The sequence below is a fragment of the Anomaloglossus baeobatrachus genome, chromosome 6, assembly GCF_048569485.1.
Source record: "Anomaloglossus baeobatrachus isolate aAnoBae1 chromosome 6, aAnoBae1.hap1, whole genome shotgun sequence".
Taxonomy (NCBI): domain Eukaryota; kingdom Metazoa; phylum Chordata; class Amphibia; order Anura; family Aromobatidae; genus Anomaloglossus; species Anomaloglossus baeobatrachus.
The window spans coordinates 485,581,708-485,603,746 of NC_134358.1; the positions used below are offsets into that span (position 1 = coordinate 485,581,708).

Genomic DNA, 22,039 nt, shown 5'->3' on the forward strand with positions numbered 1-22,039 from the left:
TCCAAATGAGCTGGTGCCAAATCACCATTTTTATTAAAAAGTCTTATTTGAAAAACACATTTCAGTGCAGCTTCTGCACCTTTATCAGGTTTGTCAGGACCACTTGATACCAATCAACTCTGGTGGAGGCCAGATGTAAGTAGAGAACTGAGCAAACACGACTGCTCCTTACACTGTTTACTAGCTCCTTAAGGTACCGTCACACTAAGCAACATCACTAGCAACATCGCTGCTGAGGCACGACTTGCTAGCGATGTCGCTGTGTGTGACATCCAGCAACAACCTGGCCCCTGCTGTGAGGTCGTTGGTTGTTGCTGAATGTCCTGGACCATTTTTTAGTTGTTGCTCTCCCGCTGTGAAGCGCACATCGCTGTGTGTGACAGCGAGAGAGCAACAACTGAATGTGCAGTGAGCAGGAGCCGGCTTCTGCGGACGCCGGTAACCAATGTAAATATCGGGTAACCAAGAAGCCCTTTCCTTGGTTACCCGATATTTACCTTCGTTACCAGCGTCCGCCGCTCTCAGCTGCCTGCTCCCTGCACACGTAGCTGGAGTACACATCGGGTAATTAACCCAATGTGTACTGTGGCTAGGAGTGCAGGGAACAGGGAGCCGGCACTGGCAGTGTGAGAGCGTCGGACGCTGGTAACGAAGGTAAATATAGGGTAACCAAGGGAAGGGCTTCTTGGTTACCCGATGTTTACCGTGGTTACCAGCGTCCACAGAAGCCGGCTCCCTGCTGCCTGCACACGTAGCAGAGTACACATCGGGTAATTAACCCGATGTGTACTGTGGCTAGGAGTGCAGGGAGCCAGCGCTAAGCGGTGTGCGCTGGTAACCAAGGTAAATATCGGGTTAGTTACCCAATATTTACCTTAGTTACCAAGCGCAGCATGGTTCCACGTGTAGCGACGCTCCAGCAATCCCTGCCAGGTCAGGTTGCTGGTGGGATCGCTGGAGTGTCGCTTAGTGTGACATCTCACCAGCGACCTCCTAGCAACTTACCAGCGATCCCCATCAGGTTGTATCGTTGTTGGGATCGCTGGTAAGTTGTTTAGTGTGACTGGGCCTTTACACTACTGCTGGGTCCTGCTGATCAGTTGTGATCAGACCAGTCCTGGAGGTGCATCCCCCTGCTGACTAGGAGGTATTATGGGCGAGTGTCTCTCCATTTTTAGCTGCTTTGTGTGGAGTTAACTATGCATTTGCACTTTATGAGGGGTGGTTACTGGTAGCCCTGTACTTTGCAATGCTTTCAACTTCGCTGCTATTGCACATGAGCACTTTTTTTGTGGACCAAACACTCCCCCATCATACTTAAACATTGAAGCTGCTATCTTGCATAGGCACTTTACACCCACCTCCCTATTATTATATTGTCAGTGTGTGGGTGCCCTCCTTTTTTGTATCCTCACCAGCACTCATGTCTTTATTATACAGTCTGTCCATCCATATCCTGTCCACAGCCATTAACTTGAGAACGGCGGCAGCTATAGGAATAGAAGTGGTCTCTAGGTCTAGTAAAGTAGCCATGTGCTACGCAATGAAACCACTTATAGCGCCACCTGGTGGAAAACAACGGAGTTAGCATTTTTATCTCAAAAACGGAACGAGATAGAGGAAAAAAAAGTGAATTACAAAGTTGTAGGGCATCATCAATTCAATACGAACCGACACCTTGCATACAGAAATGCTATGATATGAAACACATGACCCTCCAAAACATTGAATGCTGGTCACGAATATGGCGCTCATTTAACTTTGATGCTCAAAGTGGCCAACGTCAGCTACAATGCACATCTGGACTCTGGATAGCATACTGTATCTTGCTGCACGTTGTGCAATATGGTAGGTGACACGTTTGCACAAGCATCTGTGATACGTCTTCGTAGGTCCTGCAATGTTGGTGGAGGGGTCGCATACACCTGCTGTTTGATGTGACCTCACAGAAAGAAGTCCAATGGGGTCAGGTCAGGTGAGCGTGGAGGCCACTCCACACAGCCACCATACCCATTGACTTGTAGGAAGGTCTCCATGAGGTATAGCTTCACGTCCGCAGCCTTGTGAGTTTTACACGTTCTAATCATAGCATTTCTGTATGCTAGGTGTCGAGTCGTATTGAATTCATGATGCCCTACAACTTTGTAATTCACTTTTCTTCTCTATCTCGTTTCATTTTCGAGATAAAAATGCTAACTCCGTTGTTTTCCACCAGGTGGTGCTATAGGTGGTTTCATTGCGTAGCGCATGGCTACTTTACTATACCTAGACACCACTTCTATGCCTATAGCTGCCGCTGTTCTCAAGTTAATGGCGGTGGACAGCATATGGGTGGACACACTGTATATGTTATTGATGTTTGTTTTTATGATTGATTCATGAATAAAATTATATATTGGTTTGCAATAAGGTTGTTTTTTGAGTCTTTTTTGTTACTATAGGTCTATATATTAGTTGGGTCTCTACCAGATATTTTCACACTTCTGTCCTTGTGTGGGGTTAATTGTGGTCCTCCCTTTAGGCCATTATTAATGTCCCCGCTTCATGCGTTCAGATGTTGTTAACGCTTTTTTATTATTTATCGGAATCAGCTCATCTATTGTGAGAAACCCACTGGTTAATTAAAAGGATAGACATGATTGTAAATAAATCTAATCTCGACTTTGATGTATTCTCTTCAGGCACTTCTCTCAGAAATGAGGATTCAAGTGGACAATCCGATGAAGGGCATTCATGTAAATATTACTGCTATCTGTCCGGATGGGAGCAGACATTCTGGGATGGAAGGATGTCGTAATGTACAGTTTAATGATAAGGTACAGTATTTCTACATATCCCCCACAGCTGCAGAAATACATCGTCTACTATTCTGCATCAAGTGTTCAAGTAATAATAATAACCTCATGGAAATAAGGCAGCCATATTTATCAACACCACAACACAATATTAATGCCCTGCAGGATGCAGCCGACCCCCATGATAGAGGTGGGGACAGCACAGGTGCAAAATTCTGATGAAACAACCATCAAATGCCGACTGTTCATGAAAAAGTAGTTAGATGTGCACAAGGATAAGCCTTGCATACGGCGCCAATCAGACAGTGTCTGATTTACAGTCTATTAGTATAACCCAAATATACAGCTGCACTCTGAATTGCTATAATATGCAAGCATTGAATATATGAATTTGGAACAGCATTACTGCCATAGAAAATATGTTAAAGAAATGAAGGTACTTTAGCGCACAAATTAATTTGGCATACATGCAACTCCCTGTGAGAATGCGTACCCTTTTGTTGCGACCCTAACCAGTTCTGCCACTACCTGGGCTGACAGCGTACAATTTTAAGGGTAGGCAGGATCAGCTCTAATTAAAAACAGTCTAGGCTGTTGGAAGGAGCGCTCAGCCAGTAAAGTCTATTAGTGACACCCATACTAATACGGTAGTTTAGGCTGATTGCCCAGTACTCTTAGCATTATATAAGTGCACCCCACAAGGACAGATACCCCAATCCCCAGGCCAACACTATAGTTACCTCATGCTAGCTCTGATTGCAGAGCATCACAGAGCATACACTTTCAAAGTATTCATTTTTGATCAGTTCCGTGATATTCCTATTAAAATGGTACCTTAATGCACAACCTCCTGAAATAAGGAAACCCTGCACGTGTATAAAACTCATTGTGCACATCACAAGGGGAACAAAGTGTAAACATTAATGATTGATATGATTGACTGCAGGTATGAAGTCCCAATTCTGGAGCATCTCTTATGTATCTCTGTTATTTCTTTTAGAAATTCAGGATTTGATTCCTGGGGGATATCATTCTTCTGACGAAATGTCCCTAAATTATTGTTACCTGCAGCACTGACTGGGACACATCCCCAACTGGTAAAATCCCGTGGTGAATTTATTCAAGCTTCACAATGAACAGCTATAAGAAATATGCTCTAGAATTGGGAAATTGAAGTATTTGCTAAAACAAACATATTGAGAGAGCCGACATGTCCTGTACAAAGACGCATAAATAGACATTCCTTCGTCAGTACACTGATTGCAGTGAGACTGCTGGGAGTTCAGCGCTCGTGTGATGCTGCGGCTTCCACCATTAGTCACATACAGGTGAATGATCCTCTCTGTTGATGACCAAAACATTTATTATTATTCTGGATTTCTCTTTATAATTAACCCCACCATGTCACATATCTGGAGTGCCGAATTTGTCCCTCTACAGAACAGGATCCTATTTTTGCACCCACGCACAGTAATGCCATGGCTACCTTCTATATAAAGAAGTAGTCCGGCAAAGTTTTATTTCCATTTCTGCTCCTCCACTTAAATGTGTTTTACGCCCTCAATCCTTTAATTTATGGTGTAATTGTTTTATTCAGTTCAGCTTGCTCTTTGCTTCACTTCAGACTCCATTGTGATTCCAATGTTGAACCCTACCTTTTTTTTTCCTTTCATTGAGAGCTAGAGCCAGTACGCTCTGCTTACTGTGGTAACTTAGTGGCTGCTCTCCCCTCTAATCTCCTAAATAAACTTCTATATTTTCATTATTCAAGTAGGAAGGCTTAACTGTCATCACCTACATTCTAAAGCCCGCCAAATATTTTAGATAACTGTCAGCCTAATACTCCCATGCACAGGCAAACTCAGCTGGTCAAGCTGTAGTGCATTCTCTGCAAGAGAGCCACTGTCATACATATCTGTCACGTCCCCACCGGAGTCCACTCCTGCAACTCCTGCTTCAGTCACCAGGCGCCACCGTATTCCCGCTGCAGACAGTGCTGGTGATAGGGGAGGAGTCAGTACCAGTGGCTCTGGTGGGCGCAGGCTCCACCCATCCATTAAGCTGGGTTTCCCTGGGATCTGCAGTACAACTGCCTGACTGTGGTGGTGTGTGTCTTCTAGCTGAAGTTTCCACGATTCAGCTACAGCCAATGGAAAAGCACCACACCCTTCTAATTCCCCCTCCTGTCTGCTGGTTGCTGCCAGATATAGTTTTGAATTCCTGCTTGTTTCTAGTCCTCGCTCTGTTCTGAATATTGATCCCTGTGTTGTGACCCCTGCTTTCTGACTACTCTCCTGCCTGCCATTTTTGTACTTCACTGCCATCTCCAGTTTTGACCTCAGCCTGATTTCCTGACTACGTCCTTGTCTGCTGATTTTGTCCCTTTTCAGTATTTCCTGGTTTGACTCTGCCTGACGACTACTTTCCTCCAGACTCAGCCTTCCATAGGTAGCGATCTCCAGGTCCCTGTAGTAATTCCAAAGCCCTGCATAGAGGTTAAATAGTTTCGGGTTCTCGGGATCTTGCTTAGTGGGCGGCTTTCCTCTACCCTGTCCGTGACAGACATCCTGAGACTGTGATCCCAGGCAGGTATTACAATTTCTCACTTACTTCTTCTGTTCCCCAACATCATCTATCAGAGGGCAATAGGGAGGCCGTATGCTCAGTAGACTGTCTGTCGAACCCATCAATGTGAAGGGGGCTTTAACCGTATGACAGGAGCTGTATAAGCATCATCAGTATCTCTGATAGGAGTTTTCTATTAATCCCTACAGAGAACTTCCAAGGTACCATCCATGCAGTGTGATCATACAGGTATTTCTGCAGACTTGGATGGTGACTCCCTTCAGAGAACATAAAGACATGTAATTCCTAGAGATTTACCATGAGATGACATGATTCAACTCTACATTTGCTGTTTTATTAAACAGGAAGTGAAAATCACCATTGACCACTTTTTTTCTGGGCATGTGAAAGTAAGGCTCTGAACAAAAAGCAAGAACTCCCCCCTAACCCATATTGAGGGTGGTCTGGGAATAATGCAAACACAATTTTGCATTCAAAAACTACTTTCATCAATTCTCTCTTGAAAACAGGAGATTAGCTAGGCCTGCATATACATTTAGTGTACGTTTGTATCACATTTTCCTGTCACTATGGCCACAGATCATCGCTTGTAAATCATGAAGTTGATGGCTTTGCTATGGATACTGCCGTCCTGTTTTGCATCAGAAACTGAATTTTATAACATTGGGATCTTTTACTGTAATGAACAAAAGTAAAGACTCAAATAACCTTTCTCTGATGTTGTTGCTATAGTGGTAGGATTTGACATCTCATCCATTCCTGGCCTTTTTCTTTTCGGAGAGTTCTAAACCGTAGCTCCACTTTATGGCTTGTGTGTGTGACCTTGTTTCGACCTACACATCTGTTATGGGAAATGATTGCACAAACTGTAGATTATAAGTGTCAAACTATTCCATCTGCATTTCCCTCTTTCAGTTACTTTTCTCATCATTTCAGTTTTTTTGCCAAAATGTCTGACCGTGTCACAGCTCCTTCTCATGCAATGTTATCACTGTCCGTTTCTGTGAGTGCTCTAGATGCTTAGTGGTCTAGATATCACATTGTCCCCTGTAATTGTGGATCCTTCTATATGGCAAATTCTCATAGCGACTTATCAGCCTTACTAGGATAACTAAAAATGCCCAATGTTTGCTGTGTTTTATAGTTTCATAGTTTTTAGGGCTGAAGGTTGAAAAAAGTCCATCAAATTATTATTATTATTATTATTATTATTATTATTATTAATAATAATAATAATAATAATAATATTCATTTAAACCTATACCCTAAGATGTTGATTAAGAGGAAGACAAAGTCTACCTTGTGACAGATGGTATTTGTCCCATATTACGAGACAAATTATTTCCCAATTGTGGGTAAAGCGGGCTTTACACGCTATGAGATCGCTACAGCGATCTCGTTGGGGGTCACGGATTTTGTGACGCACATCCGGCCGCTGTAGCGATCTCGTTGTGTGTGACTCCTAGTAGCGATTTAGGATTGTTGCAAAAACATCCAAAATCGCTCCTCGTTGACATGGGGGTCCATTCTCAAATATCGCTGCTGTCACATGGCGAAGTTGTTCCTCGTTCCTGCGGCAGCACACATCGCTACGTGTGACGCCGCAGGAACGAGGAACCTCTCCTTACCTGCCACACGCCAGCAATGAGGAAGGAAGGAGGTGGGCGGGATGTTCGTCCCGCTCATCTCCGCCACTCCGCTTTGATTGGCCGGCCGCCTATTAACGTCGCGGTGACGTCGCTGTGATGCCAAACATCCCTCCCCCTTGAGGGAGGGATTGTTCGGCAGTCACAGCGACGACGACGACCAGGTAAGTGCGTGTGACTCTGCCGTAGCGATAATGTTCGCTGCGGCAGCGATCACAAAATATAGGCATAACGATAGGGGCGGGTGCTATCACGCTCGCCATCGCTAGCATCGGCTAGCGATGTCGCAGCGTGTAAAGACACCCTTAAATGGCATCATATCTATTGCTATTTGTTTTACATATTTTCTGTCCATCATTTTACTATTTTGAGGGACAATTTATTTGGGTCTAAACATCATTTATTCAATTGGATCTCACTCAAAACTTTGCACCTTTTAGCTTTTGCAGACTTTTTTGTCTCTGCACATACAGCTTTGATGTGGTCTGTGCTCATAAATCAGCTTTGAGTAGCTCAGAAAAAGACAGATAAAAGAGTTATGCGGGCGTCACACGGGACGATAAATCTTGCGATCGCATAAGCGATCGCATCAGCCCCGGTCATTTGTGCGTCACACACAATTTGTTGACCGTCGCGCACAAAGTCATTTACCCCTTCACACGTATTTACCTACAAGACGACCTTGCTGTGGGCGGCGAACATCCTCTTCCTGAAGGGGGAGAGACGTTTGGCATCTCAGCGACATCACACAGCTGCCGGACAATAGAAGCAGAGGGGCGGAGATGAGCGGGACGTAACATCCCGCCCACCTCCTTACTTACGCATTGCCGGTGGGACGCAAGTAAGCTGTGTTCGTCATTCCCGTGGTGTCACACGGAGCGATGTGTGCTGCCACGGGAACGACGAACAACCGGAGCACAGAAGGAGGAACGACTTTTTGAAAATGAACGACGTGTCAACGGGCAACGATAAGGTATTTTTACTCGTTCACAGTCGTTCCGTGGTGTCACACGGTACGATATGTCTGACGATGCCGGATGTGCGTAACTAACGACGTGACCCTGACGACATATCGCCCATATATCGTACCGTGTGACGCCCGCGTAAGTCTCCCAGTGAGACCATCATCATGGGCTGACTAATGCATTCTTAGTTTACGTTATTTTGCAGCCATCAATAGACAGCACAATATAATGGCCATAGAGGCAAATGGGGCAACATTTATAATAAAACCCACTTGTAAAAAAAATTAAAGTCCCAAATACATGCATTTAAAAAATGGAAAAAAATGTTCTCAAAGATGAATACCCCAAGGTCGAGTGAGGATACTTGTTTTTTTCATATCTTTAGGGGCAATAGCTTACCCCCTTACGGTGAATTGGCTGCCCCTGAGGGAGAGGGGCCTCTTCCCTGGTTGCAATATTTTCAGACTCGTTCCTTCCTTTCTGGAGGGGGTAGGGAAAGGATTTTTTCTTCTGCTGTTACACGATTTGAGCAACTATTTCTCCTGAAATCGCTACCGGCACACACCGTGTCCCTCATATACACTCTACTGATCCAACAAACTGAAATAGTAAACACTAGCTTCATGGAGAGATGGAATAAGGAGCTTTTTATTTGTCCTCCAGAGTCACTTAAGTCTCAGAAAAAGAGATTATTAAGATTTTGTCTGATGGCGGCTCGCACGGTTATACCCAGGTATTGGAGGTCCTCACAGTCCTCAACCCTAGAGGAATGGTACAGGGAGATGAACAGCCTTTATAAGGCCTTGTGCGCACTAGGCGTTTTTGCCGCGTTTTTAGCGGCGTTTTTTACCGCGTTTTTGTGCTGAAAACGCAGTGACATTGCTTCCCCAGCAATGTCAATGGGTTTTCATAAGTGCTGTCCGCACACAGCGTTTTTTTTTAGCTGCGTTTTTGTGGTGACCACAAAAACGCAGCATGTCAATTATTTCTGCGTTTTCCACTGCGTTTTTCACTCATTGAATTCAATGAGATGTTAAAAACGCAATGAAAAACGCATATAGCCGCGTTTCTATGACTAAAAACGCAGCTATAAACGCAAGGGGTGGGCAGTATATTGACGTGTACAGGAAGAGGATTCCTTCTGTTGGTAAACACAGAAGCGTGAATCCTCCCGGTACCGTCACCGCTGCCTCCACCTCCCGTCCGGTGCCATGTCAGCTCCGTGCGGCGCCATGTCTGGGCGGGAGGTGGAGGCAGCGGCGAAAACCAAAGTGAACAGTAGAAAAAAAAAAATGTCATATATACTCACCTGTCCGCAAGGTCCCGGTGCCATGCCCGCTCCCAGCTCCTCCCGGTACCGCCGCTCTGGCTGTGTGCAGTCTCCCCGGGGCAGGACCTTGCTTGCAGGACCTGGCGGTGGATCACCTGATGCAGTCACCTGACGCATCAACTGATCGCGGTGTCGCCGGCTTTTTCGCGCCCGGCCGGCTATCAGCTGATCCTGCCGTCAGGGGACTTCATCAGCTGATTACCGGCAGCTGCTGCAGCGATCGGACGGGATCAGACTCCTGTCCAATCGATCGCTCCAGGAGCTGCCGGTAATCAGCACAGCACATAAGTGAGTATTATTTATTTATTTTTTTTATTTTGCACCGATGCATCAGCTGATTGTATAATCGGCTTTTATACAATCAGCTGATGTGTGATGGGATTCAGGCACTTGATCCTGACACATCATCTGATCGCTATGCCTTCCAGCAAACCGATCAGATGATATTGGATCCTGATTGGACGGCGCGGGACCCTGACCCAGGATTACTGCGGAGGGGGGTTTATTTCAATAAAGATGGAGTCACTAATTGTGTTGTGTTTTATTTCTAATAAAAATATTTTTCTGGGTGTTGTGTTTTTTTTTTTTGTCATTACTAGAAATTCATGGTGGCCATGTCTAATATTGGCGTGACACCATGAATTTCGGGCTTAGGGCCAGCTATACAGCTAGCCCTAACTCCATTATTACCTAGCTAGCCACCCGGCTTCAGGGCAGCTGGAAGAGTTGGATACAGCGCCAGAAGATGGCGCTTCTATGAAAGCGCCATTTTCTGGGGTGGCTGCGGACTGCAATTCGCAGTGGGGGTGCCCAGAAAGCATGGGCACCCTGCACTGTGGATTCCAATCCCCAGCTGCCTAGTTGTACCCGTCTGGACTCAAAAATTAGGCGAAGCCCACGTCATTTTTTTTTTTTTTAATTATTTCATGAAATAATTAAAAAAAAGGGCTTCTCTATATTTTTGGTTCCCAGCCGGGTACAAATAGGCAGCTGGGGGTTGGGGGCAGCCCGTACCTGCCTGCTGTACCCGGCTAGCATACAAAAATATGGCGAAGCCCATGTCATTTTTTTTTTCTTTTTGGGCAAAAAACTGCATACAGTCCTGGATGGAGGATGCTGAGCCTTGTGGTTCTGCAGCTGCTGTCTGCTCTCCTGCATACACTAGTGAATGGAGGATGCTGAGACTTGTAGTTCTGCAGCTGCTGTCTGCTCTCCTGCATACACTAGTGAATGGAGGATGCTGAGACTTTTAGTTCTGCAGCTGCTGTCTGCTCTCCTGCATACACTAGTGAATGGAGGATGCTGAGACTTGTAGTTCTGCAGCTGCTGTCTGCTCTCCTGCATACACTAGTGAATGGAGGATGCTGAGACTTGTAGTTCTGCAGCTGCTGTCTGCTCTCCTGCATACACTAGTTCTGCAGCTGTCTGCTCTCCTGTATACAATGAACATTTTGAAGAAGGAAATGACATCAGACCTTTTTTTTTTTTTTTTTTTTCATCAACAATCTTTAATGGCATTGTGCACTGATTAAAAACGCAGCAAAAAACGCACCAAATCGCGGCAAAAACGCATGCGTTTTTGCCGCGTTTTTTAGCCGCGGGCGCGTTTTTTTAGACAAAAACGCACATAAAAACGCAGCGTGAAAAAAACGCCTAGTGCGCACATACCCTAAGATGGAATACCGACAAATGACTACAAATATGGAGCCCCTGGATCCTGTTTTCATCCTTCCCTAACTCATGAGGTTTCTGTTCCTCCCTTTGCATCAGCTGTCTCTTCCTGGATCTTTCCCCTTAATTGTGTTCTCTCGAGCGGTGTTCTGAGATCAGGAAGGATGGCGAGGCAGTATGTATGTGCAATAGCGGTGAGGGGGTTGTTTGGGGTTTTTTTGTTGTTCTCCTGCCCTCTTTCCATCTCATTTCCTTCTTTTCTTTTCTTTCCTTTCATTCCCTTTTCTATATCTTTCCTGTTTATCTATAAAAGTATTGAAGGCATTGGTAAATGACTTCTTCCTCAACAAAATGTGTAGAGGATTTGGTTCCAGATAACAACTATTGTTCTTTACCCGTTGGGGTACTTTTACTTTTCAAGAATTTATGTCTACGCTGTGGATGTTTTGACATGTTTTGTTTGTATGGACACATTTGTTGTTATTCTAAAACTTTAATAAAAAAAGATTAAACATAAAGATGGATAACTCTTTAATTGTCCTCTTTTAGAGAGCGAAACTTATTTTTAATATGTAATGTGTGATTCTTCTAATCATTCATGTACTGGTTACGCATACCTGCACCATATATTACACATGTGGCGTCTGGCGTCACTGTCTTCCTCTTTTCTGACAACCGTTCATTTGTAGGTTGTGCTAAAGAGTGAAGTGCTCTGTGATTAGACTAAATACCAAGTATGTTTTAAGATATTGTTGGATCATTATTGGCAGCAGATTGTGCTTCAGGATTGTGCAGACGGAAATTCCACTGTGCTTTACAGTACCAGCATTGTGTATGAGATTTTAAGAAATGTCATCCATGCAGTGTGAAAAATATCTGTCACATAAATTGACAATCTCTGTAAATTTTTAATCTGCAGTTTGTCAGTTTGTCTTATGATCGTCAGTGCACATTTCTCTGCAAATGCGACATGGCATCCGCAATCAATTCCAGCTGATTTTGCACTCAAAAAGTCAAATAATATTCCTTCCCTTCCGCACCTTGATGTGCTCCCAAACTGTAGTTTTTCACCACATGTTGGTGTACTCAGGAGAAATTGCACAACAAATAATATTGCCCATTTTCTCCTGTAATCCTTGTGAAAAGAAAAAAATTGGGGCTCAAGAAACATTTTTGTAGGAAATTGTGATTTCTAGTTTTCATGGTTCAAAGTTATACAGTTCTGTGAAGCAACTGTTGATTCAAAATGCTCATCACACCTCCAGAAAAATTCATTGAGGTGTCTAGTTTCCAAAATGGGGTCACTTGAGGCGAGTTTCCACTGTTTGAGCACCTCAGGGGCTCTCCAAATGTGGCATGGTGCCCGCTATCATTTCCAGACAATTTTGTGTTCTTAAGATCAAGGAGCGCTCCTTTCCTTCCTAGTCTTGCCATGCACCCAAACAGTAGTTTTCCTCCACACGTGAGGTATCGGTGTTCTCAGGAGAAATTTCACAGCAAATTGTATGGTGCATTTTCTGCTGTTACCCTTATAAGAATGCAGAATTTGGATGTGGTTTTGAGCATTTTGAGGGGTGCAGTTTTTAGAATGGTGTCACTTTTGGGTATTTCTTTGTCGCTCCATTGGGAGACCCAGACAATTGGATGTATAGCTTCTGCCTCCGGAGGCCACACAAAGTATTACACTTTAAAAAGTGTAACCCCTCCCCTCTGCCTATACACCCTCCCGTGGATCACGGGCTCCTCAGTTTTATGCTTTGTGTGGAAGGAGGCACACATCCACTCATGCATTCTCATATTAGTTATGTCGGTTGGAAGAAAAGAGGGCCCCCACGGGGCCCCCGGCATGTTCCCTTCTCACCCCACTACGTCGGCGGTGTTGTTAAGGTTGAGGTACCCATTGCGGGTACAAAGGCCGGAGCCTCATGCCGTCTCCTTCACCATCCCTTAGCGGCTCTGGGAGAAGTGGGATCCTGAACGGTCATCCATTTGCTGGGACCGTGCTCCTTCCGCAGCCCCTGTGGGAATCTGCCGGACCGGAGTCTATTCAACCTCAGGGACCGGGCCCTGCAACTCTAAGGTACTCTGTGTCCCCATTGGGGACTGTGCAGGAGCGCACCTTCTTCCCGGACGCTGCGGCAGCTGCTGAATTGAGAAGACCGGCGGACTTTCGCGCCGACCGTGCCTGCTTGTCGGGCGCGGTCTCAAATTTAGTCCCCGGCTTCATCGCGGCCTAGTCGCAAAAATCCCGCCCCCGGGCCTGCCTGTCAGAGGTAAGGGCGGGACTGCCGACCTGACGTTGGATGTGAGGGCTGGAGCATCCTGCATGTTTCCTCCCCCCTCACTGATCACTGTGGGGACCCCAGATTCCCGCACTTTCCTGGCGCCGTCCACGGCTCCACTCCTCCCCTGAGATCTCCGGCAGCCATTTTTTGGGCATTCTGCCGGTGGAGGATTCTCAGGAACAGCTCTGCAGCTCCGGGGGACCTAAGGCTGGGAATCTGGAGGCACACACTCCGCTTGTTAGCGGTCGGTAAGCCACACCGGTCACCCGGTGCTGGTCCCCCTTAGGGTGCCGTAATAGATACGAATTTATATATATATTTCTGTTTGGTCGGGCTGTATACCCTGTTTTTGCCCATATACCCTCAGTGATCATTCTCCTAGGAGACAACAGCATGTCGTCCACAAGGAGCAAAGCTGTTAAGGCACAGGGGTTTTTTGCGGCCTGTACCTCTTGTGGGGCTATGTTACCTGCGGATTCCACCTACCCTCACTGTGAGCAATGCTCGACCCCTGTTTCACTTGCTCAGCCGGAGCCTCGGTCACTAGTGGACCCCTCGGCTCATGTAGACCCCCCTGCTCCCCCTGTCCAGGCGGCAGGGACAGAGTTCTCCTCTTTTGCTGAGAAACTCTCTGAGTCACTTTCACAATCCATGGCTCAGTCTATGGACAAATGGTCTGCCAAGCTGCTAGAAGCTTTGCAGTCCAGACCGGTCCTTACACAGGCCCCGGCCCCTGTTGGATCGTCACCTCCAGGCCCCTCTCGGTCCGAGCCGCAGCGCGCTCCCAGGTTGGGCCCTAGGTCCCACGCGGAGGACTCCTGCCAGGACCACAGTCCTAGACAGGCTAAGCGGGCTCGCTGGGAATCTTCCCGACTTCTTCACGCTGCTCGGGTTCTCAGCTTGAGGACTCTCTGGAGGACGAGGCGGACGTCGCAGCTCAGGGTTCTGACCCTGACGTCGCCCTTAACCTTGATACACCTGAGGGGGACGCATTAGTGAATGATCTTATCTCGTCCATCAACCAGGTGTTGGATCTCTCTCCCCCGCCTCCTACTGTGGAGGAGTCGGCGTCTCAGCAGGAGAAACACCAGTTTCGGTTCCCCAAACGTACACGTAGTGCGTTCTTCGATCACTCTAACTTCAGAGACGCTGTCCAGAAGACCAGAGCGGTCCCGGACAAGCGCTTTACTAAGCGCCTCACTGACACGCGTTACCCCTTCCCCGCTGAAGTCGTTAAGGGGTGGGCTCAATGTCCCAAGGTGGATCCTCCAGTCTCTAGATTGGCGGCTAGGTCCGTTGTGTCTGTTGCCGATGGCTCATCGCTAAAGGATGCCACTGACAGGCAGATAGAGCTCCTGGTGAAGTCCATCTATGAGGCCACGGGCGCGTCTTTTGCCCCGGCCTTTGCAGCCGTGTGGGCACTCAAAGCTATCTCAGCTTGTCTGGCTGAAATTAATGCTGTCACACGTAATTCTGCTCCGCAAGTTGCGTCTTTGACTTCTCAAGCGTCAGCTTTTTCTTCCTACGCCATGAACGCAGTCCTAGACTCGGCTAGCCGTACAGCTGTGGCATCCGCTAACTCTGTGGCAGTCCGCAGGGCCATGTGGCTGCGCGAATGGAAGGCAGACTCGGCCTCCAAGAGGTTCTTAACCGGTTTGCCGTTTTCTGGCGAACACTTGTTTGGCGAACGATTGGATGAGATTATTAAGGAATCCAAGGGAAAGGACTCCTCCTTACCCCAGTCCAAACCTAAGAGACCTCAACAACGGAAAATACAATCAAGGTTTCGGTCCTTTCGTCCCTCCGCCAAGCCCCAATCCTCTTCGTCCAGCAGGCAGGAGAAAGGCCAGAGGAACTCCTATGCGTGGCGGTCCAAGTCACGCCCCCAAAAGGCCGCAGGAGGCACTGCCTCCAAGGCGGCCTCCTCAAGACTCTCGGCATCCCCTAACCGCATCCTCGGTCGGTGGCAGGCTCTCCCGCTTTGGCGACGCCTGGTGGCCACATGTTCAAGACCGATGGGTGAGAGACATTCTGTCTCATCGTTACAGGATAGAGTTCAGCTCCCGTCCTGCGGCTCGTTTCTTCAGAACCTCTCCGCCCCCCGCTCAGGCCGACGCACTTTTTCAGGCGGTGGACACTCTGAAGACAGAAGGAGTTGTAACCCCCGTTCCCCTTCAGGAACGTGGTTGCGGCTTTTACTCCAACTTGTTCGTGGTGCCAAAAAAGGACGGATCATTCCGTCCCGTTCTGGACCTCAAACTCCTCAACAGACACGTGAGAACCAGACGGTTTCGGATGGCATCTCTCCGCTCGGTCATCGCCTCGATGTCACAAGGAGACTTCCTAGCATTGATCGACATCAAAGATGCTTATCTCCACGTGCCGATCGCACCCGAACATCAACGCTTCTTGCGTTTCGCCATCAGGGACGAACACCTTCAGTTCGTGGTATTGCCTTTCGGCCTGGCGACAGCCCCACAGGTTTTCACCAAAGTCATGGCATCCGTCGTGGCGGTCCTACACTCTCAGGGCCACTCGGTGATTCCCTACCTAGACGATCTCCTAGTCAGGGCCCCTTCTCGGGTGGCGTGTCAACACAGCCTTACAGTCGCTCTGACGACTCTCCAGCAGTTCGGGTGGATCATCAACTTCCCGAAATCCAAGTTGACACCGACCCAATCACTGACTTACCTCGGGATGGAGTTTCATACACAGTCAGCGGTAGTCAAGCTACCACGGGACAAACAGCTTTCTCTGCAGGCAGGGGTGCAATCACTTCTTCGGAGTCAGTCACACCCCTTAAGGCGCCTCATGCACTTCCTGGGGAAGATGGTGGCAGCAATGGAGGCAGTGCCGTTCGTGCAATTCCATCTACGGCAGCTCCAATGGGACATTTTCCGCAAATGGGACAGGAGGTCGACTTCCCTCGACAGGAACGTCTCTCTTTCCCTTGCAACCAAGACGTCACTTCAGTGGTGGCTCCTTCCCAATTCTCTATCGCAGGGAAAATCCTTCCTACCCCCAACCTGGGCTGTGGTCACCACGGACGCGAGCCTGTCAGGGTGGGGAGCGGTTTTTCTCCACCACAGGGCTCAGGGAACCTGGACTCCGATAGAGTCTTCCCTTCAGATCAATGTTCAGGAAATAAGGGCAGTGTATCTAGCCCTATTGGCTTTTCAGCGGTGGCTGGAGGGCAGGCAGATCCGTATCCAGTCGGACAACGCCACTGCCGTCGCATACATCAACCACCAAGGCGGCACTCGCAGTCGTCAAGCCTTCCAGGAAGTCCGGCGGATTCTGCAGTGGGTGGAAGCCACAGCCTCCACCATCTCCGCAGTTCACATCCCGGGCGTAGAAAACTGGGAAGCAGATTTTCTCAGTCGTCAGGGCATGGATGCGGGGGAATGGTCTCTGCACCCAGAAGTGTTTCGAGAGATCTGTCGCCACTGGGGAACGCCGGACGTCGATCTCATGGCGTCACGGCACAACAACAAAGTCCCGGCATTCATGGCACGGTCTCAGGATCACAGAGCTCTGGCGGCGGACTCGTTAGTTCAGGACTGGTCGCAGTTCCGACTGCCTTATGTGTTTCCTCCTCTGGCGATGCTGCCCAGAGTGTTACGCAAGATCAGGTCCGACTGCCGTCGCGCCATTCTCGTCGCTCCAGACTGGCCGAGGCGGTCGTGGTACCCGGATCTGTGGCATCTCACGGTGGGTCAGCCGTGGGCGCTTCCAGACCGCCCAGACTTGCTGTCACAAGGGCCATTTTTCCATCTGAATTCTGTGGCCCTCAACCTGACTGTGTGGCCATTGAGTCCTGGCTCCTAGCGTCTTCAGGGTTATCTCAGGATGTCATTGCCACCATGAGACAGGCCAGGAAGCCAACGTCCGCCAAGATCTATTACAGGTCTTGGCAAATCTTCTTATCCTGGTGCTCTGATAACGGTTTCTCTCCATGGCCGTTTGCCTTACCCACTTTTCTTTCATTCCTCCAATTCGGAATGGACAAGGGTTTGTCACTCGGCTCTCTCAAGGGCCAAGTATCGGCGCTCTCCGTATTTTTTCAAAAGCGTTTAGCCAGGCTTCCGCAGGTCCGCACGTTCCTGCAGGGAGTTTGCCACATAGTCCCGCCTTACAAGCGTCCGCTGGAACCCTGGGATCTTAACAGGGTGCTAACGGCTCTTCAGAAACCACCTTTCGAGCCGCTGTGGGATGTCTCTTTATCACGTCTTTCGCAAAAGGTGGCCTTTCTAGTGGCAGTTACATCACTCCGGAGAGTGTCTGAGCTTGCAGCGCTATCATGCAAAGCCCCCTTCCTGGTGTTTCACCAGGATAAGGTGGTTCTGCGTCCTGTCCCGGAATTTCTCCCTAAGGTGGTATCTCCTTTTCATCTCAATCAGGATATCTCCTTGCCTTCATTTTGCCCTAATCCAATTCACCAATGTGAAAAGGATTTGCACTCTTTGGATCTGGTGAGAGCACTCCGGCTCTACGTGTCTCGCACGGCGCCCCTGCGTCGTTCAGATGCATTCTTTGTCCTTGTCGCTGGCCAGCGTAAGGGTTCGCAGGCTTCCAAGTCAACCTTGGCTCGGTGGATCAAGGAACCGATTCTCGAAGCCTACCGTTCTTCTGGGCTTCCGCTTCCTTCAGGGCTAAAAGCCCATTCTACCAGAGCCGTGGGTGCGTCCTGGGCATTGCGGCACCGGGCTACGGCTCAGCAGGTGTGTCAGGCAGCGACGTGGTCTAGTCTGCACACTTTCACGAAACACTATCAAGTGCATACCTATGCTTCGGCAGACGCCAGTCTAGGTAGGCGAGTCCTTCAGGCGGCGGTTGTCCACCTGTAAGAGGAGGGCCGTTTCTGCTCTTTTTATTGAGGTATTCTTTTACCCACCCAGGGACTGCTTTTGGACGTCCCAATTGTCTGGGTCTCCCAATGGAGCGACAAGAAGGGAATTTTGTTTACTTACCGTAAATTCCTTTTCTTCTAGCTCCTATTGGGAGACCCAGCACCCGCCCCTGTTCCCTTCGGGCTGGTTGTTCTTTTGTGTACACATGTTGTTCATGTTGAATTGTTCTTTTGGTTCATGGTTCAGTTCTCCGAACATCCTTCGGATTGAATTTACCCTAGACCAATTCATAAGTCTTCTCCTTCCTGCTTTTGCACCAAAACTGAGGAGACCGTGATCCACGGGAGGGTGTATAGGCAGAGGGGAGGGTTTACACTTTTAGTGTAATACTTTGTGTGGCCTCCGGAGGCATAGCTATACACCCAATTGTCTGGGTCTCCCAATAGGAGCTAGAAGAAAAGGAATTTACGGTAAGTAAACAAAATTCCCTTCTTTGTGTCACATAGACACCTCAAAGTCATTTCAAATGTAATCTGGTCCCTAAAAAAGGTTTTGTAAATATTACTGGAAACAATAGAAAAAGCTGATAAACTTTTAAACCCTCTGACTTCCTAAGGAAAAAAATATGTTTCAAAAATGATTCTGATATAAAGTAGACATGTGGGAAATGTTATTTATTAACTATTTTGTATGATATAACTCTCTGGTTTAAGGGCATAAAAAGTACAAGTTTGAAAATCGCTAAATTTTAAAAATGTACTCCAAAATTCAGATATTTTCACAAACACAGAAAATTTCGTCCTAAATTTATCACTACCATAAAGTACAATATGTCACGGAAAAACAATATCAAACACTGAGATGCTTTGAAGCGTTCCAGAGTTATTTTACCTCCTAAAGTGACAACGGTCAGAATTGTAAATTTTGGCCTGTTCATAGTAAAAACAGGCTGGGGGGTGAAGGGGTTAACCTAATATTTAAACAAAAATCAACTTATATTTGATTCACAAATGTGAGCACTTTGGTGCACCCTCACGCCTTCTTATTTAGGAGGCGGTACTATACATTGATTGACTAGTCCCTAAGGCCCAGAACCAAAAATGTTCCTCCTATCTACGCCTGCGCACTTACACTGGATGATCACGGCCGCGCACTCATTGTGTCAGTGCGGATTGGCTCTGATGTGTCATCCAAGGAGCTAGAGATTAGAGCGCACGTGGCAGTCATTGTGTGCAGCATTCGCTTGGGACCATAGAGACAAGTGAATCAATGGGAGATGCCAGCTTTATTATGCAAATAAGAAGGTGTGACAGTGCTCCAAGGTGTAGGCCAGGCCTAGGGTGCACCAAAGCGCCCTCATTTGCATATCAAATAAAAGTTGATTTTTAATTACATATTAAACTTAGTTATACTTGCTTAGGATGATTTTAATAGGGGCTAGGTGCCCTATATACAGATAGGTCCAGAAATATTTGGACAGTGACACAAGTTTTGTTATTTTAGCTGTTTACAAAAACATGTTCAGAAATACAATTATATATATATAATATGGGCTGAAAGTGCACACTCCCAGCTGCAATATGAGAGTTTTCACATCCAAATCGGAGAAAGGGTTTAGGAATCATAGCTCTGTAATGCATAGCCTCCTCTTTTTCAAGGGACCAAAAGTAATTGGATAAGGGACTCTAAGGGCTGCAATTAACTCTGAAGGCGTCTCCCTCGTTAACCTGTAATCAATGAAGTAGTTAAAAGGTCTGGGGTTGATTACAGGTGTGTGGTTTTGCATTTGGAAGCTGTTGCTGTGTTTATTGATGACATAACAGCAGACAAGAGTAGCCGGATGAATTCTGAAGTGTAGATTCAGCCAAATGCTGCAAAGTTGATCAGACGGCGCTTCATAGTACAGATGGACAATGACCCCAAGCATACAGCCAAAGCTACCCAGGAGTTCATGAGTGCAAAAAAGTGGAACATTCTGCAATGGCCAAGTCAACCACCAGATCTTAACCCAATTGAGCATGCATTTCACTTGCTCAAATCCAGACTTAAGACGGAAAGACCCACAAACAAGCAAGACCTGAAGGCTGCGGCTGTAAATGCCTGGCAAAGCATTAAGAAGGAGGAAACCCAGTGTTTGGTGATGTCCATGGGTTCCAGACTTAAGGCAGTGATTGCCTCCAAAGGATTCGCAACAAAATATTGAAATTAAAAATATTTAGTTTGGTTTATTTGTCCAATTACTTTTGACCTCCTAAAATGTGGAGTGTTTGTAAAGAAATGTGTACAATTCCTACAATTTCTATCAGATATTTTTGTTCGAACCTTCAAATTAAACGTTACAATCTGCACTTGAATTCTGTTGTAGAGATTTCATTTCAAATCCAATGTGGTGGCATGCAGAGCCCAACTCGCGAAAATTGTGTCACTGTCCAAATATTTCTGGACCTAACTGTAGATGTATAGGCAGCTTAATTGCCCTTATAGGGATGACAGACCCCCTTTAATTTGCCACACACTTGATGACATTTTCATTTAGGTTTTGCAGGGCTTTTTTTCACCTTCTAACATACACAAAGCATTTTTTTGTTTGTTTTATTTTTTTATAGCCGCTGTTTCAATACTCGTTTTTTCACGCGTTTTCCTGTTCGATAAAGGAACCTGCGTACCTAGAACATACTACCTTTTTTTAAAGTAATCATCAATTCTGCATAAAAAGCACTGAAAAATGTACAAAATCGCCACAAAAAGTGAAGTAAATTGAATATTTTCCTTTTTTTTAAAACAATCAACAACTGTACAGTACTTCAAAATGTAGGAAAATGGATTAAACAGCACTTTAAAGGGAAAAAAAGCAAAATCTATGTGTGCAGAAACCCAACGCATCGCAAAGTGCTCACACTCACACCGGCAAACTGTAGATATTGATGTGAATCTACACAAGGCACCCAACCAAATTCAGAACTCTTCTCATCAAGACCTTGCTGTACTCAACCCTTTAGCTTTGGGCTTATATATTCAATAAATGATCTATTTCTGCACAGAAGTATTTAGACATTACAAACCCATTTGTTATTTGTAGTAATGTCTAAAAATATACAGTGCCGACCAATAGTTTGGACACACCTCCTCATTCAAAGATATTGTAGATTCACATTGAAGGCTTCAAAACTATAAATTAAAACATGTGGAATGAAATAATTAAAAAAGTGTGAAACAACTGAAAATATGTCTTATATTCTAGGTTCTTCAAAGTAGCCACCTTTTGCTTTCATTACTACTTCGCACACTCTTGGCATTCTCTTGATGAGCTTCAAGAGGTAGTCACCGGAAATGGTTTTCCAACAGTCTTGAAGGAGTTCCCAGAGATGCTTAGCACTTGTTGGCTCTTTTGCCTTCACTCTGCGGTCCAGCTCACTCTAAACCATCTCGATTGGGTTCAGGTCTGGTGACTGTGGAGACCAGGTCATCTGGCATAGCAACCAATCACTCTCCTTCTTAGTCAAATAGCCCTTACACATCCTGGAGGTGTGTTTGGGGTCATTGTCCTGTTGAAAAATAAATGATGGTCCAACTAAACGCAAACCGGATGGAATAGCATGCCGCTGCAAGATGCTGTTGTAGCCATGCTGGTTCAGTATGCCTTCAATTTGCAATAAATCCCCAACAGTGTCACCAGCAAAGCACCCCCACACCATCACACCTCCTCCTGCATTCTTCACGGTGGGAACCAGCCATGTAAACTCCATCCGTTCACCTTTTCTACAAAGACATGGTGGTTGGATCCAAAGTTCTCAAATTTGGACTCATCAGACCAAAGCACAGATTTCCACTGGTCTAATGTCCATTCCTTGTGTTCTTTAGCCCAAACAAGTCTCTTCTGCTTGTTGCCTGTCCTTAGCAGTGGATTCCTA

General features: G+C 46.6%; 1 protein-coding gene across 1 annotated transcript in view; it reads left to right on the forward strand.

The window, feature by feature from the left end:
• The window catches only part of ITGB8 (integrin subunit beta 8), a 190,466-nt gene that overhangs the window by 137,596 nt on the left and 30,831 nt on the right, over positions 1 to 22,039 (forward strand). Inside the window, exon 9 of the mRNA XM_075315380.1 lies at positions 2,682 to 2,816. Within this exon, the coding sequence (XP_075171495.1) occupies positions 2,682 to 2,816 (135 nt within the window). The remainder of the gene's footprint in view (positions 1 to 2,681; positions 2,817 to 22,039) is intronic.